The 18281-nt window shown below is 44.0% G+C and overlaps 1 protein-coding gene across 3 annotated transcripts in view; it reads right to left on the bottom strand.

Moving 5' to 3' along the window:
* Nucleotides 1–4604: 4604 nt before the first annotated feature.
* The window catches only part of PPARG (peroxisome proliferator activated receptor gamma), a 129426-nt gene continuing 115749 nt past the window's right edge, over nucleotides 4605–18281 (bottom strand). For all 3 annotated transcript variants that reach the window (XM_045812298.2, XM_045812299.2, XM_045812297.2), the window contains one exon: nucleotides 4605–5057. In XM_045812298.2, coding sequence (XP_045668254.1) covers nucleotides 4810–5057 — 248 coding nt within the window. In that variant the 3' untranslated portion in view covers nucleotides 4605–4809. The remainder of the gene's footprint in view (nucleotides 5058–18281) is intronic.

The raw sequence follows: 18281 nt of genomic DNA on the forward strand, positions 1-18281 counted from the left end.
TTGTCTTCCATAACAGGATGCTACATGCCAGACACAGTCCCGAGTGACTCACACAACCACCTTTCGATCGTCATGATAATCCCTCTAGGAACTTTGCCCCATCCTTTCTCCTTGTTCCCCAGTACAGAGACTCGCACTAGCTTCAAGTTTGTCATGCACTTCGAGATTCTCTTGTTAAACTGCTGATCCTACTAGCGGCTGTGTCAGGGCTGGTAAGAGTACGTGTGAAATATAACACCTTTGAATAAATTAATCCTAGTACACGCCTAGGGCCTTGGGCATATTACTTAACTTCTCTGATCCTCAGGCTTCTCGTCTGTTATTTGAATGGGTTAGCTCCTTTGAGCTCAAATTTTCTAGAGTTCTATGACAAACGCAGGGCTTGTCTGGAAATGAGCGTAGGGCGTGAAAGTTTTGTTACATGGGCGTAGGAGTGACTTTGCCATCAAGGCAGAGGAACGTTGTGGGTTAGGGGGAGTGAGGCCCCGGCTCCTAGGAGCAGTAGGGAATGGACAGCAAGGAGGAAGGGGGCAGGGTCCTTCAGCTGGCCAGAAGACTGAGCCAAAAGATTGTCACCTGACTGAAAAGGACACGGTGAGTCAGAACTGCTTAGGTGCAGGAACAAGCATGTGGTATGTGTGACCCTGGGAGCAGAGCTAGTCCTACCAGATGGAAATCACCAAGGGGCTTGGAAGGGAGAGAGTTCCCCGTCCCTTCAGGTAGCCGTTCGGGGGTTGGACAGCCTTTGGAAGCCCTGTAGAGGGTATCTGACCTGTAGAGAGCTGACTTCCCAACATCCAAACTTGCTCATGTCCCTCTTCTGCCTGGCCCCATCCCCTGGACTCCAACTGCTTATGAATACAGTCCAAGGTAGCTCCTTACCATGGAGGATGAGGCTTGTTACCATCTGACGCTGACTTGGCCACATTCACTTCTCACTACCGTAGCTATGGTAGCCATGCCTAACTGCTTGCTGTTTTCTGAACACAAAATGTACTTTTACACTTTTGAGTCCACTCACAACCCCTGTGAATCCTCTTTCACACCTCTAGGCGATTCATCCCTTTGGCTGAACTATAATTACACACCGACTTTGTCAACAGACCATGAGCCCCTTGAGGGCAGGGCCTAGTCACACTCCTCTTCATATGGTGGCGTGGGGACTGGAGTATGAGCCGAGTACAGACTAACGAATGAGGTGGGATTAGATGACATCTAATGGGCTCCATGCTAAGATCCTGCTATTTTAGTTCATTCCAATAAGCATTAAAACGGTGGGCCTACCATGTACAGTCACATGGTGAGGGGTGATACACAGATAATAACAGTGTGAATAATGGGAACAGAGACAACAGGAGCCAGGGCCAGGAAGCAGGATGTGGAGAGGAGAGAGAAAAATAGAGAGGCGGCTACCTAGAGAAGAACAGGCGTCTTGGTCTGTCTCTTAGCCTCAAGCTGTTCCAGTGAGTGGGTGGGAAAGAGGAAAGAGAAAGCAATGGGGATGATCCTGCTGGCAACGAATTTTGGTTCTTTCGGGATTTAGAACTGAAATTGGCTTTCTCTAGAAGCCTCCACCCCTGCTCCCCAGTGGGTATTTTTAAGGGAATAGGTATCTGGGGGCCAATTTCCACCCCCCTCTCAGCCTTGGCCCGCTGTATCAGCACCGCACCGTGAGCAGCAGACCTGCCCACAATAAGGGTTTGCCTACAGTAGCCTCCAGGGAGATGAGGAAAAGTCACTGGAATCCAGTAGCAAGTAAGTAGGCCTACCACAGAAGCCTCATCCCTTTCCCTTCAGTGGCATTGATGTGGCCGTCCCCCTGGCTTCTGCCCCCTGGGTTATCAATCCGAATTTGCAGTGCGGTACCAGCTGGTGCTTCCCAACTCTTTGAGCTCCTACTGAAGACCGCCATCCTCTTGCTCCTCGGCCAGATTTTAGAAGAGAAGTCAGAAACTCAGATCAGCCCAGTTTTTGATGGTGGTTAGAGAACAATGGGGTGTGCAGATGTGGCCTCGCCCATGGGTACCCCACAGTTCCTGTGCTCCATGGGCAGCAGAGAGGTGGGCTGGCGGGGGCCGGGCGGTAGGGGGAGCTAGGCCAGATTCAAGGGCAGTGCTGGGGGTAGGGCTCTCCTGGGAGCCTTGAAACCCCCTCCCCTCCCTTTTTTGGACTCTTGACCAAAGTTACTTTTCTTCCTATTTTTATTAACACAAATCCCTAAGTGTGTTTATGTCCGGAGAATGTACTATGAATAACTGATGATACATTTGTTGATTAACTTGTGAATCATCCTGAGGGGAAAGGGAGACCGGAGAAAAGAGCAGGAGCTTTGGAGGCTGTAGAAGATGTGTCGTAAAATATTTAGCAAATGATAGTCCAAACCACAGGGAAGAAGTCAGAGAGATGGGAACTTGCAAGCTGCCAGGGCTTAAAAGCTATTTAATGCTAACCATCAGTGCCAAAGAGCTGAGAGCGTCTCCCTTCCTCCCCGCATTGGCAGCCACAGCTCCGGGAATGTGGAAAGGGTTTGGACCGGCTGCGCGATGCTGGTGGGAACAGAGAGCAGGCAGCGTGCTGAAAGACTTTTTGTTTGAGAAATCTTGTAAACAAGGGATCTCCTCTGAGGTGGAATCCTCACCTCGTCTACTGCTCACACATTTTTTTTTTTTCTTCTTTAAGATCTGCCGGATGATAAACTCTCCACGTGGAACAGTAGTGGAGCCTCTAGTCAGTCATGGGGATGTTTCAGAATATCCTGATGTTTGGCATCAAGGGAAAAATAACCATGTGATGGACTGAGTGTGTTATTCTTCTTCCTGGTGTTTTGATAACACTTCGACAACGACTTCAGTCGCTGGTCCCAAAATCCTGAGGTTGTATCTAAAGTTTTGAGCTAGGAAGTCGTGACTCCTAAAGGGTTAAGGATCTTACATTTTTAGGGCTGTGGTCAAGACTCGGGTCTGTAACTGACTCTTTGGTGATGTTTATTTTTGGGTAAAGGATGAAAAGGTCTTTCCTGAGATTTTGGCCTGAAAGCCTCAAATGTGAAGTGAGGTTCTCCTAAGTATCAGTGCCTGGTTATAAGGAAAGATAAACTAAGGGAGAAGCAGCAGGGAAATAATTTAGGTCAGTGGACATTACCATCCTGGAGGAGAAAGAGCGCAGGAGAGTTTGTTTATAAGGTACCCTTCAAAGTCCAAGTATCGTGAGTTCATGGGTCAGCAATGCTAGTGAATTTGGTGGCTTTGATCAATGAACCTATTAATGTGCCAAGAAGGTCTCCGTTTTTAGGGAACATACAATCTTCATGCTGGGGAGCCATGATGATACAGACAATTAGCCTTTGAGGTTAGAAAAGCAAAAGATCTCTGGGCAAGGTGGTTCCAAGGACGACGATTGGAATAATTCTAGCAAAACTGGTCCATGTACATCAGCACCAGAATGTGGCTCTTCTCCCTCATTCATGTTTGGTTTTGGTTCCCCTTGCTGCTGTTCCTCCTATTTTTCTTTCCTGGAATGTCTTTTCTCTCACTCTCTACCTATCCTAAATCCAGCACATCCTCGGAGGTCCGCTTCAGTGAATTTAGAGTCAAGCTCGACTATTCTAATCTTCATCTATCCTCACTTCCTTTGAATCTTTACAGTACTTAGAGCCATGTATTGGGCACATGATTTTTTTTTTTAAGACTTTATTTGAGAGAGAGAGAGAGAGAGAGAGAGAGAGAAAGAGCATGAGCAAGGAGGGGAGAGAGAAGCAGGCTCCCCAGTGAGTCAGGAGCCCAATGTGGGACTCCATCTCAGGACCCTGGGATCATGACCTGAGCCGAAGGTAGACACTTAACCTACTGAGTCACCCAGGCGCCCCTATTGGGCACATGATTATACTGAGTATTATACTCTGTTTTTAAGAAAGATGACTCTTTTCCCCTCAATTCAACTATAGCTTCTTTCTGGCAGGTGCCAAATCTTCCACACCTCTGTTACCCACAGCTTCTAGCAGTGCCTGCCACCGGGTACATTGCACACATGTGCGCCTTGGTACCCGGTCGGTAGGCTGCTCGTGGTGAGTGAAAATCCTAGCCGGCTGGCTGGGGTTAGGGGAAGAAGACTGGGTTCTTGGCAGGCCTAGGGCTGTGCCCCAGATTTGCACATCCAGGTGAGAAACACATGCTCTGAGAAGTTTTTTGTCGCGAGGTTTCCCTTCTTTTCTTAGTTGTGGTTGTTTAGGCAGATGGAGGGTTCAGAAACATTGTGAATGGAGTGAAAATTAATTTACTGAGAATGAAAGTTGATCAGCAGTTCCATTCACATTTTTAAAAATGTGTAAGAAAGAAAGAAGAAAATAGCGTGCCTGGGTGGATCTGTTGGTTGAGGCACAGAGTCTGCTGCTCTCCCTTGCCGTCTGCCCCTCCCCCCACTCATGCTCGTGCTCTCTCTCTCTCTCTCTCAAATAAATAAGTCTTAAAAAAAAAGAAGGAAAGAAGAAAAGTGAAGGAAGGAAGGAAGGAGGGAAGGAAGGAAGGACGGACATAAAAGGAGATAAGCCTGGTGGTGGGGGTAGGGTAGGGGACGCATAAGACTCAGGCTTCAAATACAACCAGCAATTTCATAATGTGGTAATTTTTAATATTAAAAGTAAATTGTAAATGTATCTTTATAAACAATATGCATAAAATAGATCTATTATTCTAAAACCTTTTTTTTTTAAAATGCTTTTTCACAGTAAATTTTTTAGGTGTCAGATTTCCCGTCAAAATAATAGTGCAATTGGAAGAAGGAACACGTTGTCAGTGAATTCGGACTTCTCTGCTAATACAAGTCCTTGTATATCTCTTGTAGGAGCGGGTGAAGACTCATGTCCGTCTCTGTTTTCTTTATGACTTGCAATAGCTGCACATGTTCTGTTACAATCTGTCTGAGGTCTGTCATTTTCTGGAGCAGCTTGGCAAAGAGCTGAGAGGACTCGGGGTGGTTCAGCTTGAGCTGGAGCTCCAAGGCTTGCAGCAGGTTGTCCTGGATGTCCTCAATGGGCTTCACGTTCAGCAAACCTGGGCGGTCTGGGGGAGAAGAACGGGAAGTTCAGTGACAGAATCCTCTGGCCCCATATCTGAGGCATTTTCAGCCAAACTAAAGTACTCACCCATCTTCTTGTTGGCTTGTTTTGCTCTGGTTCTAAACTAAGGTGGAGAGTGAGGGTAAGTAGACAGTGGGCAAGAAGGGCGCGTAGGAGGGAGGGTGAACTGAGAACAAGACTATCCGGGCTCTTTCCAGAGGCATCGTTCCTGGCTGGGGCTAAATCTGCCTGATCGGTTGACATAACACAATCCTCTCCCCAGACAGAGGACTCTTGTGCCGGTATGCTTCTGCTCACTCCGAAATCTCATTTCCCACTGCTGCCCCTTCTTCATGAGTCTATGTTTTATAACCTCTACTTAATTTCTCATTACAGCTCCCGTACGCTTTTAAAACCAGCATTGTCTTCTTTTTCCCTTAACATGGCATATACGTTTTCCATGAGACAAGACATAGTTTTTAAATACTGGTACAGTTTGGAAGGCTAGAGCCTTAGATTTTAACAGAGGTTTCTTCTGAGTGGTGAGGTAATTTTCAGTTTCTTCTTTATACTTTCCTTATTTGAATTTTTAAATAGTGAACTTCAATTGCCTTTAAACTTTCCTTCACGCAGATCTTGTAAGATGCATCCCTAAATACTTCATAGTGTCCTTTCCTTCTTTATTTTTTTGCTTTATAATATTCTATAGTATTCATTATCTTTTCTAATCTATCCCTGATGGTGCTTACAAAGATTTTATTCATTTTAATCTATTGAATATATTCCAATTTCCTAAACTCTTGTCAATTCAAATAGTTTTTATCATGGATTTATTTTCCTATTTTGGATAGACTATTATATCTGCAAATAATGATAGTTTCATTTATTTCTTCTTTTCCAGCGTTTACACTTCTCATTTCTTTTTCTTGCCATAGTGTATTGGCCAATACCTCTAATATGGTATTAAATAATAGCAGTGGTAGGAGGTCGTCTTGTTTTCTTCCTAACCATGACAAAAATGCTTCTAATGGCTTACCACAAGTCTGATGTTTACTATAGATTATGGTGGATACGTTTCACTCCTGGTTTTCCAAGAGTTACGAAGTTTTTAATTTGTTTTAGTCGGGAATGCTGTGGCATTTCATCAAATGCTTTACACTTTTTCTACAGAGATGACCAAATGGCTTTATTTTAATCTAGTCAATTATATAAATAGATTTCCTTATATCATTGTACTCATTTGCTCCTGTTTTATTCAGGGTTTTAAAATTTGTGAGATTGGTCCAGAGTTGTCTTTTTTGTGCCATCCTTTGTCGGTTTTGGTAATAAATGTTAACTAGCCTTCTAATCTGAGTTGAGAAATTTTCCTTCTGTTTCTAGGTAGTAATGATCTGTTCCTTGATGGCTTCTTGGAATTCATTGGCAGAACCATCTGATCCTGATGGTAAATCTTTGGCTACCTTTAATTTTTCTTCTATATCTTTTCATCTCTTTAGTAAAGAGCTTAGTCAAGATTTAGTAAAGACTACTACTTATAAAAGTAAAACTTTATAATTCATATTAGAATAATATTGTATATAATATTCTCCCAGAATCTGAAATTTCATTTTTATTTATAAATGCATGCTTTTTATTTTGTATATTCTCTCATTTAAAAATCTGATTTGCTAAAGGCTTTTTTTTTCTTTTTAAAGAAACACAACTTTTGGTTTTATTCATCAACTCTTTTTAAAAATTCTATTTTGTTTTCAATTTAACTAATTTATTCTTTTACCTTCCTTTAGTTCTATTTTTCCCTCTTTTCCTAGCTTCTTGAATTGAATGCTTAATTCATTCAGTTTTAGTATTTCTTGTTTTCTGATAGATGCATTTAAAATTCTGAAATTTCCTCTGAGTGTCACTTTGGTTTCACCCTGCAGACTTAGGTAAATAGTATGTTCATAGCTCTTTCTTAAATAGTCTGTCTTACTATTTTGATTTCATTTTTAATCTAAGAGTTATATAGAAGCATGTTTTAAAATTTCCAAGTGGAAAGTTTGGGTGTTTGTTTTTGTTTACTAACTTTAAGTTTTATTTTTTAATTTCTCAGTTTGTTGCACTGTGATTAGAACATAAGGCTTCCTCATTAAAGCTCACCAGAAAGGGGCAGGGGTTTTGTACACCATTCAGGACACTCACCTGATACCTTGTGCTGATTCCAAATTTTAGCTCTTGAAGGCTATTCACCCTTGTTTTCTAATTTTATCTCTTCTCCCCTTCCCTGTAAACTAAAGCACTGTATAAGGGCTTTTACTTACCTTTTATTTAACAAAATTTTTAAGGATTTTATTTGAGAGAGAGAGAGAGAGAGAAATAGAGAGAGAGCAAGCACACACACAAGCAGAAGAGCAGCTGGGGGAGAGGGAGAAGCAGCTCCCTGCTCAGCAGGGACTCAATGTGGGGCTTTGTCACAGGACTCTGGGATCATGACCTGAGCTAAAGGCAGACGCTTAACCGACTGAGCCACACAGGCACACCTAATTTTTTTTTTTTAATGATTTTAAGTAATCTCTACACCCAACGTGGGGCTTGAACTCATGACCCCAAGATCAAGAGTCATAAGCTCTACCGACCGAGATAGCCAGGTGCCTCTACTTAACTTTTAGTACCTTTCATCCTCTAGCCTCACTTTGTGAAACCATCCTTTTGTTCCAGCCATATTAAACTATTACATACTAAGTCCCTCAAACATCCTGTTCTCTGTCATGACTGTGCTTAGGCAGATTCTGTTCCTCCCTCCTGAAACAGTATTCCTTTCCCTTCCCCCATCTTACAGACTTCAACCTGTTCTTCAAAATACAGTCTGTGTCACTCTGTTCTGGGAACCCTCCTTGACATTATCTCTTCCTCTCCCCTGTTCTCCCAACCCCCTTTCTCTGGACCCTGTAGCACCCTATAAACACTTCAATCTCCACCATACTAGTAAATTACATTTATTGAATGGTTATCATTTTCCAAAGAATGAGCTAAAGGCCTTATACCCAACAGATCATTTGATCTTCACAATAACTCCATGAGGTCAGTGTTCTATGGAGGGAAAAATGAAGATTTAGAGAAAGGCATTAAATCTTGCCCAAGATCTGCCACTTCATAGTAAATGGCAGAACTGAAATTTGAATCTAAGTCTGTTTAATTTCAAATGCTGTATTACAAGTATATTGTATTTATAAATCGTATTTTAAGTACTGATTTTCTTCTTTATGTCCCCTACGAGGTCATGAGGTATCAGAGGGCACACTACATCTCTGAGGATCTGGTGGAAACACAGAAAGTACTCAGTTGGCTGAGTTAATGAGCAAAAAGTTTGTTCTGGCTAAGAGTCCTGGATTGAAAAGTACAATTCTCCTGGTTGGTGAACAAGCCTAAAGGCAGGACCACTACACAATGAAGAAGTCTCCTGTAAACAGTGTTTTCCTGTATCTAACAAACTCTAGTAACCTTTATTCATTGAGGTGAGGTACAGGAGAGAAATGCTAACAGGGTCTCACAGTGGGATTTTCAGAACTCTAAACATTCTCTTAAATTAGGTTTCTTTTCACTTTTTTTTTTTTCCTTTTTAATACAGAGGGAAACTTTGGTTGATTTCTTTTTTCTAACTCCTACTTATTCCATTGACTGGAATAAGTAGAGCCCCCTCTCCCGCCCCCCCCCCCCCCACATTTAACTTTGGAGCCATCAGCAAAAATCTCAGATTCTAAGAATGAAACAAATGATGTAGTCCTGGCCTAGAGAATCATGCCCCTGGAGGGCCTGCGCCTTTCTCACAATTGCCATGCAATCATGAAAACCCTGATGCTTTAGCCCCTGACAGATCCTGGACTGGTGCCTTCGGCTTAATGCTTGCTGATCCTCTCCCTGACGAGTGTTCCAGAGTGCAACTGCCCGCAGCTGTGCACATGCATGTGCATCTGAAGTGGCAGCATTTTGTGTGAGGGCAGGTGTTGAATGTGGCTCCTCCATGGGCTGGGACCCCACACCCTTGTGTAGAACTTCTGCTCACTCGGGCACTGGCTCCTTAGAACCCTATCTCCTTCCTTCCTCTTGGGCAGCACCAGTCAAAACTTCTGCTGAAGAGACTACATTAATCTAGTAGGTTTCATTTATCATGACAGCTCAAACAACCCAACCCTAAAATGCAGTTGATCGGGCTTGCTGGAAACACTTGGCTTCAGTGCAGTATAACGGGACTGGCTCCTCGAGGAGTGGAGAAGGATCTGGTTTGGATTTTCAAATCCCTCTTTGGCAAGTTATTTTTTTTATGATGTGACAGATGGAGTTTGGCTGAACGGCTGAAATTTTGTGGCCACTGATTTATATTTTCTCCAGTGACAAGTTAGGTCATTTACAGATCTGTCCCCGTCCCCTTTACGGAGCCTCGGTCAAGGCAAAATGGACCACAGTTGAGTGGAGTAAGTAGTGTACTTTAACCAGCTCTGTGACTGGGCCTCAATTTTCTATTCTGTAAATACATAATTCACATAATTAAACTGGGGAAATACACTCAAAATGCAATTAGAAAAGTATATTAACAGGCTTACACTTCAAATTTAAAACACTTGGCTTCCTTAAAAAACTAAAAAGCTTCCCTTGGTCTTAAAGCAATCCCTAGAATCAAAGGCAAAAGGGGTTTGTCAGGGTTGCTCCCCGCCTTCTACCCTGCTGGAAAGTCTTTCCTCTCCCCTCTCCTCTTTCTCCTTCCACACACATTCAAACCCTTGCTGAGCTAAGCTGGACACCACAAATTTGTCATAGCAATCTGTGGAAGCACCCAGAGCCATCCTGGGTCCTCACCCTTCCCTCTCAGTTCCCCAGTGCCTGCTAAGATACTGTTTTTAGAAGGCCCATCTGAGATCTTCCTGCACCTTGCTGAGGGTCAGAGTTGAGGTCTTGAATTGGATCAGGGTCAAAGGACCCTATTTACTGGCCTAGGCTGCCTAGAAGGCCCTTTTGGGAAAGTGAGTGTTGACTCACATACTCCAGAACACAACACTCGAGGAAGCTGGAGTCAATTACTGGTTCCTTACTCCCAGGCTGCAAAGAATTGGGAAAGCAACCTTTCCGGTCCCCACTCACACAGTGCTGGAACTGATTACAGAAGGCTGCTGATTATGAGCAAACCTACAAAACTCCCATCGTATCCAGATCCGGCTCCGTTATGGGGAGAGATATCTGATGAAGATTTCGATTCTCTTGACCCTCCTGGGATCTGCCCACCTGGGCCAGGCATTTCCTGAGCACAGATTTTCTCAGGAGGCATCTGGGGGAATCAGAGGGCCCCAGTGGAGTCTCCTGGAAGAAAGGCAGAAACCCCAAAGTGGATAGTTTTGTCTCTATTCTAGTAGCTGCTCTTAAGGTTTTTCCAATCTTTGCCTATTGGCTTTATGATACAGACTAATCTGAAAAGGTTTGTATCCAGGGGATTTAGGGAAAAAAAAAAAGTCTGATAGCTGGGCAGCTGTAAATTGATCCACAGACAATGAAAGACCTTAGTTCATGTGCCTGGTGAAAACCAAGGGGAGGGAGGGCTTCCTTTTACACTTCTCTCCAATTTCCTTTATTCCATTCCTCCCAAGTTCACAGATGTGCTAAAAAGAGCAGTGGATTTGGAAACTGAAGACTTGAGTCCTGTCTCTCTTCCACTTAGTTTCTTTGTGACTTTCGACAAGTCCTCTAATCTTTCTGGGTTTTGGTTTAATTTTTTAAGACAATGGTATTTCTTTCATAAGGTCGTGGTGAAAATGAGCTAGGTAAAGGAATGCTGTAAGATATTAATATTCTCTCGGTTTGTTCAAATAAAGGCAGTTTCCACCAGGACGGGGTCAGGAGTGCAGGCTGGGGTGGGCTGGCACATCACAGCAGGGAAGGGAAGATTCCTATACTGATCCTGGTAAGAGCACAGACTCAGGAGCACAAGAAAATAATTCCTGATGCAGGCTCATGTTTGAGGGGTTGGGCACGTTCTCATTCTTGTGGTTGAATGCATAAACACAAGACAGTCTAACAGCAATAATAAAACAAGGAAGCCACGGGCCCCCAATTCACTTCTTCCTTGAAGTGATGGTGTTCAGGGTTCTGCAGCACTTTTCTGATCAAGCAGAATCACGGTGAGCATTAGGCAAAACTGTGAATTCAGCCAACTTTATCTTTGGTAAACCACGGTATGGCCTGTAGCAATTCCCTCCCACATTCCTGCCTTTGGGGAAAAAATAATATAAGAAAGTTTCACATGTGTTCTTCTTCTCATAGTTAAATTTCAATTGGAGCTGGATGGAGTGCAGTGATTCTCAACTTTGGCTACACACTGAAATCACATGGGGAGATTAAAACCCCGCAAACGAATACCTGGGTCCCCTCTCTAGAGATTGATTGATGTGGTCTGGGGTATGAACGTCAAGGTTTTTAAAAGCTCCCAGGTGATTCTAATGGACACCCAAGAGTAAGCTTTATTGGCTTAGTGAGAAGCAGTTGGAATCCCAGCCTTAAAAGTTATTTGCTGGGTAACCTTGAGCAAGTTCCTTAACCTTTCTGTGCCTAGGTTTCTTCATTTAAAAAATGGAGGCATAAAAGTAACACCACTCATAGTATTGTTGGGAGGATTAAGTGAGCTAATAGATGGGAGTGCTAGAGTGGTGTCTGACACATAGTAAGGCAGCTACTTCTATTTATAATTCTTTTTTTTTTTTAAGATTTTTAAAATTTATTTATTCGACAGAGACAGAGACAGCCAGTGAGAGAGGGAACACAAGCAGGGGGAGTGGGAGAGGAAGAAGCAGGCTCACAGTGGAGGAGCCTGATGTGGGGCTCGATCCCATAACGCCGGGATCACGCCCTGAGCCGAAGGCAGACGCTTAACCGCTGTGCCACCCAGGCGCCCCTCTATTTATAATTCTAATAGCACTCGCCTCTTTTTCCTTCCTATCTTTTTTCTCTCATTTCTGTGATTTTCCTGGGTTCTCTATCTTTCCTGTTCTTTCTCCCTTATTTGCTCCTTTTCAGCCATCTCTCCACTCCCCCTTCCAGATGTTTTTCCCTTTCCACTCCTGGGCCTGCACCTTGCTGGAGAGTTGGTATTAGGGATCCTAGCAGGGCAAGCCTAAATTAATCAGAAGGCTGCATGATGGATGATTTTAGGAGAACTGCGATTGATGGTGGCTATCTGGACAAGGGGACAAGAGAACCAGGTCTTGTAAACGTGTTATCAAACAGATAATGATCTCTGTAACAAGCACATTCTGCCGTGAACCCACATGTAGTCGGCAGAGTCCTTCACTCTGGCGTGGGTTAACATTCTAACGTTTCCCTTATGAATGCTTTTTCTACGTCCAAATGACAACCGCTCCTTACAATAACACATAGGATGTGGTCAGAATAGGGAAAGGGGTGACCACCACAATGAAACCAACCCAGGTAGAATTTTCTTTTATCTGCCCATCAAGTAAACCATTCCACACCAACTTCGCTCATCTCAAACACCCACCTACCACCCCCAAAAGCCACCTCCGCAACTACAACAGTGGATACAAAGATATCCAGTAATGAGGTGAGTAGCACTTTCTTCTTTTCTGTCTGCAAAGCTCTTTGCATTGCTCAGTGGTACCTCAATGGAGTGAAATGAGCTTGGGCTCGGTCTTATTTCCAGGTCTTTCAGAATGGAAATTTCACTCCAGCTCTCCATCCTGCCCTTGGGAAGTCCTTGCCTTTCCTGTCTCCTTTCATCCTGGGAGGTTAAGGTCCCCTTGTTGTTCTAAAGGTTGCTCAGCGGAGGCTCAGCCACGTGGTTTGCTGAGGGTTCTCTGTGTCAGCCAAGGAGAGCAGTGTGCTCTCTCTTGAGCTGAGGGATACAGATAAATTTCTGCTCCTTCTATGTCTAACACTGGCTCTGAGCAGGACTGGAAATGGGGGGGGGGTAGAGAAGGTTGGAGAGGAAAGCAAATGATTTCTTCTTTCTCAACAAGCCTGACACACTCCTCCCCTCATCCAATCACTCTTCCTTACTTCCTCAACCTCTAGGAATGCCAATAACCAAACATAAAATGTAGCCAAGTATTTGTTCTCTGCAACTCTCCCTCAGTGTCTTCCTTTCCAATGTCTTTGAAAGCACCTGAGATCTCAAAACATAGGTGTGATCTTTAATCTCCAAATGTGACCTCTCAACACATAATGTCCCAAAACTTTATCAGAACCTTGGGAGTGTGGAAACTCACCACACTCCTGCTATTCTCTATCTCCTTGAGGGGCCAGGGGCTGAGAGTTCTCCCCTCAGCTTGTCAGGCTTCTCCCCCTTCCTCCAGTATCTCTTTCCCTTGTTCCCCCCCCCCAATCCACAACTAATCCCCTTAAAGTGATAGCTGATAAAGGGATTAGTTGCTATCTCCCTAGGGGTATTTCTATTGTAATAAGGGATTTGAAGCATGACTATTGGTGGAACTGCAAGCTGTCTGACTGGCAAGATTGCGTAGAGCTGCTTCAAATCCTATCATACAGGGCAAAAGGGAAAATTAGCATTTATTGTGTGCTTAACATGTCCCAGGCATTGTGCCAGAGGCTTCATATAATGTTATTTCATTTACTTACAATACTGATAAGGAAATTAGGGCCCAGGGAGGTAAATAATTGAGTAAAATCACACATCTAGTAAATGGTGGAGGGGGGTGGGGTCTGAACTCAGGGCTGTCCCTGTAATTCCAAAGCTTTCCAATGCCGCCATCCCACCTCTTCTGGTTTTCTTCTTTGTGAATATGGCAAGACCCTTGTAAGGTGCTTTCCCTGGGAGTGCATGGCTCCTTCACAACCTGTGTTGGCCTCTCTGTGATGAGTGACTCGAACCCGTCCCGAGTTTCATTCTTCCTCACTCGCAGATGATCTGTCTGAACGTCTTGGTGGATTGTGCCAGTCTGGAAGGCTGCCTGGGGTCACCCAGAGTTTAAACACACATTGTGAGAACCCAGAATGATAAAGTGCTCCAAAAAGCGGCCCACTGACTGACTGACTGAACCTTTTCCAAGACTGCTGGTGTGCTGATAGGAATGACTCAGCAGTTTGGCTTTCAATCCCATGTCTGTCCCTGAGGTCAAACACAATCGTGCGCTCACTCTCTGAGATGATCCCGGCGTACTGGGCCCACAGTGAGGAAGAGATTTTACTTCTGAAGCAGTCACAGAGAAAGATGCTTCTATGTTCTACAAACAACAAAAGCCTGTGTGTGTGTGTGTGTGTATTTTAAGTTTCTCAGATGATTCTAGTATGTTTCATCTTCTCCCTATCCCCCCAACCCCCACCAGCCATCTGGTTTTTAGAATTTGCGTGCCAGTTGAGAACTCATAGACCTCATCTTTGTCTAAACCAAGTCCACAAAGTTATGAAAAGAGTGAACTAATGGGACGTTTCTAGATAACACTAATTGAGTCATCATTCAAAGCCATCCTGGCCACCTGACAAGGGTTTTCCCACTGGTCGCAGCAGCATGGTGGGGAGAGCAGAGGAGAAGAGTGTCATATGCTATGCAGACACAGTGTAGGTGCCCATTACAGATTTTTCAGTTAATAAATGAATGTATTACTCTCTGACTCCGTCGTGGCCCACATGGGGGACAGGAACCATGTAATAACACTCTTCCACTGTCCTGCTCAGAGCTTAGTCAGACAAGAAATCAGATGTCCTTGTTTATTCTCAGTATCAAGAGAAAGAAGTTAGAAAAACAACTTTTACTACTTAGGCACCAGCTTGAATCTTGTCCAAAAAATCTGTATGGATAAGAGAGCTGCATATTTCACTCGCAGAGGAGAGTAGAAGAAAGCAGGCCTACTGGTGTTCATGGTGTTTCTAATATCTACGTTTTCAGCTATTCTGGGCTGTGTCTCCCCCCAGTCAACGAGTAAGGATGATGCTACCAGAGAAGATGTGGGGGCCGCTGGGTCCTGCAGAGTCAGAGGCCTCCTTAAGCTGAGGTTTCCTCAAGAAAAGTGTAAGCGACTCGGGCACCTGCACTTGGTCTTCTGTTCTAGAGAAGTGCTACGTTGTTCATTCTAACTTGAAGACACAGTTCTGCAGACAACGGAAGGACTATGCATGAGCTGGAAATAGCCGCAAGGCTCTGGAGGGCCTTGAGGGATGGGGAAGAGAGATGGAACGCTTGAACTCAGAGTCCTCAAACTCTGTGCCCGAGAGCTGGCATGAGGTATTCGCCGCTATAGCTGAATGAGTGTTGGTTTGATTGTTTCTGACAGGCAGGAAGAAATGAAGTTGCTGGTTGATATTTTAACAATTTTAAATTTCTCTCGTAAATTTCTTCTGCAACCACTTACGTCTAACGGAACCTGGTGTGTGATGGTATCTGATGCAGTACAAATGTATTCACTTCGTTACTTAGCTTACCAATTGTTGTGGCGAGTGCCACACACGAGTGCCACCGTTCCTGAGGGCCATGCTACCTGAACAGGTTTAAGAACGGAGCACCAGTCTTCGGTGTCATACTGGGCTCCGTTCCTTCTCACAGCAATTTTCAAACCTAGGGTGTCATTTTGTTCGGTTAAAACAGTGTCTCGAGAAGGCCTTTGGATGTTGGTAAGTAATATCTAGACTACCACCTGAAAATTCTTGACTGATAACATTTGGAGGCAAAATGAAATAGGTAGTTTTTGATAACTGCCAGAGACCTCCAGGACCAAGGTAATTACTGGGATGCTTCCACATTCCAACACACAGTAGGGCATCAGTTTTAAGGTCAGAGAGACCTGGGTCTGAATCTAGGCCTCACCAATTAGCGGCTCTGTGAGCTGGGACAAGTTGCTTAAATCTTAGAGCTCTAAGCTTCTATTTTCTCCATTTGTGAAACAGGGATAACAACAGACTTTGCAGAGCTGCAGGAAAGGTTAAGCGAATATTATGCACATATATAAAGTGCCCAGTATACACTCTGGCATACAGTGAAGTATTCGATAAATGGTTGCTAGTATTATTATTAATATTTGACTATTATGCGTTCAACATGCATTTATTAAGTACATATTCTGGACTGGATGCTGTGCTTTGATTCTCTTCTGTAGAATCTTTATCTGTATACACAGAGTCACGACCAGGGGTAAGAAACAGAAGCCCCAGGTTATTGACCTGATGAACTAGGACTTGCCCAATTGTCTTAAGAGCATCAACTCTTCCTGGATCTGCAAATATACAGCTATGAGAACAATTCCCCTTTCTTGTGCCCCTTGCCCACTCAACAACAGAAACACACATGATCACTCCAAGAACAGCTGTCCAAAGTCGCTTCACAGAGAAAGAACATGGCTGGGATTGCTGGAAAATGAAGGAGCTGCTGTAGAGGTGGTTTGCATAACCAAGCCAGACTCAAGAGGGTAAACGAGGAGGCTGATGACTTGCCATCTGTGGCCATTGTATCAATATTTACAGCTTCTCTGTCATTAAGATGGCGATGGCAATCTGCCTCAAAAAATATATTGTAAAACCCAGTGAATTTCCTCCCCCATATCTTGGAAGTTTGGGAAGAACTGTAATGGATTCCAAACTGTTTTGAATTAACAAAAAGAGCTTTTTCCTGTTGCAGAGTTCCAGCTGGAACCTTCCTATGCTTTTCTTCACTGAGCAGCAAATGCGCAAGGGGGGCAAAGAGTCCAATGGAGTGTCCTGGGGCTTGTCAGTTTTACTGAGCTTTACACTTGGCTTTGGTTGCTGGGTAGTTTTGGGAGTTCGCTAGTGTGCCTGGCATGAAGCTGTGGCGCCAGTTGCAAACCTGCCCTTGCTGGAGGCAGTTTTATTACTCTTGACGCCACCCATCCTGGAGGGAGCAAGGGAAGCTATTACTTGTCACGACTACTGAGGAAGCTCTACCTCCGAATTACAAGCCCATACCTTAGGGGTATGGTGAAGGGAGCACAGGCTGTGGCCACCAACACAAGTGTGAGGACGGTGACCATGAACCATGAGCCAGGTGGCAGGGGACAGGGTGTGTGGCAGAGAGGGCACTCTGAAGCGACAGGACACCTGGGTTTCAGCCCCAGTTCCACTGCTCACTAGTTGTTAGATCTCAGACAAATTGCTTAAGTCTATGAAGCTCACATTTCCTTCTATGAAATGAGAATAAAAATACAGGAGAACTGTCAGGATCTAGTACGAGAGTGTAGATGGAATGCTCTTAAAAAGGTACAGAGTGCTGTCTGTTGTCTGATTCTGGACTGTTGTTCTTTGTAGATCCATTTTTTTCTTGCCTCAAGCTCAGGGGAAAAAAGAGAGAGGAGAAAAACTCGAGAAGAACTAGGTCATCTTTCTCAGCTAACTTGGTTTGAGAGCTGAGTAAACAGCAAGGATGCTAAGCGCCAGGCCAATCTCCATCCCAAATCTCACTGTATCAGCAGTTTCTAGGGTTGAAGCTGAATGACAGCGATCTTACTATAGCAACTCCAGTTTCCTCAGCAAATACTTAGTTGGGTCAAATCAGGTACTTTCACCCCTTCCCCCCCAAAATCCCCTTTAGGTCTTCTGGGGACGCCTTGCCCTTAATCTCCCCAATTCCTTACCACCCCACTCTTACAAGGGGCCCATCTCCCCATCCTTCCTTCAGTCTAGGGTCACGATACCTTCACCAGAACGAAGCCCTTCTGTGATTCTAAGGCTAGCTCAGAATGAGGTCAATGGGACCCCCGCCGAAAGCTCTTTTTCTGAAATCACTAAAGCTATCTATAGACTTCAACGTACACTGTGCAAAAGAAGATGATCACTCTTTGTTAAGATTGGGTAGGATCAGAAATTTGTTCACTGTATCAAAGCCTCTTGCTCACATGAATGATTTCCCTTTCTAGAAAACCCAGGATAGGAAAAAAATTAAAAGTCATTGAGAAATTATATGTCGTACTCTAATAAACCACAATCTGGGATACTGACCTCACCATGAACAGATGACTGGGATTCTGATCTTACTGGAGTCTACTCTTTGGACTGGAAAAGACTTGAGCAGTTCTTTCTCTGGCCTATACCCAACTGGCTTCTCTGAGTAAAGAAGAGAATCAAATTTCTGTGTGTTGAGCAAACATGGGGTCCAGTTTATTCATTCTTATCTACTGCCTGTAGTTGGACTTCATCTACAAAAGCAAACGTTGATCAGGGAAGGATTTGCCTTTTGTGATATGGGAACTGGTCAATGGTTAATTCTATTTTTTTAAGGAAGTCTGAAATT

The sequence above is a fragment of the Ursus americanus genome, chromosome 14 (genome assembly GCF_024610735.1).
Source record: "Ursus americanus isolate L20-20 chromosome 14, mUrsAme1.1.p, whole genome shotgun sequence".
NCBI classification, from domain to species: domain Eukaryota; kingdom Metazoa; phylum Chordata; class Mammalia; order Carnivora; family Ursidae; genus Ursus; species Ursus americanus.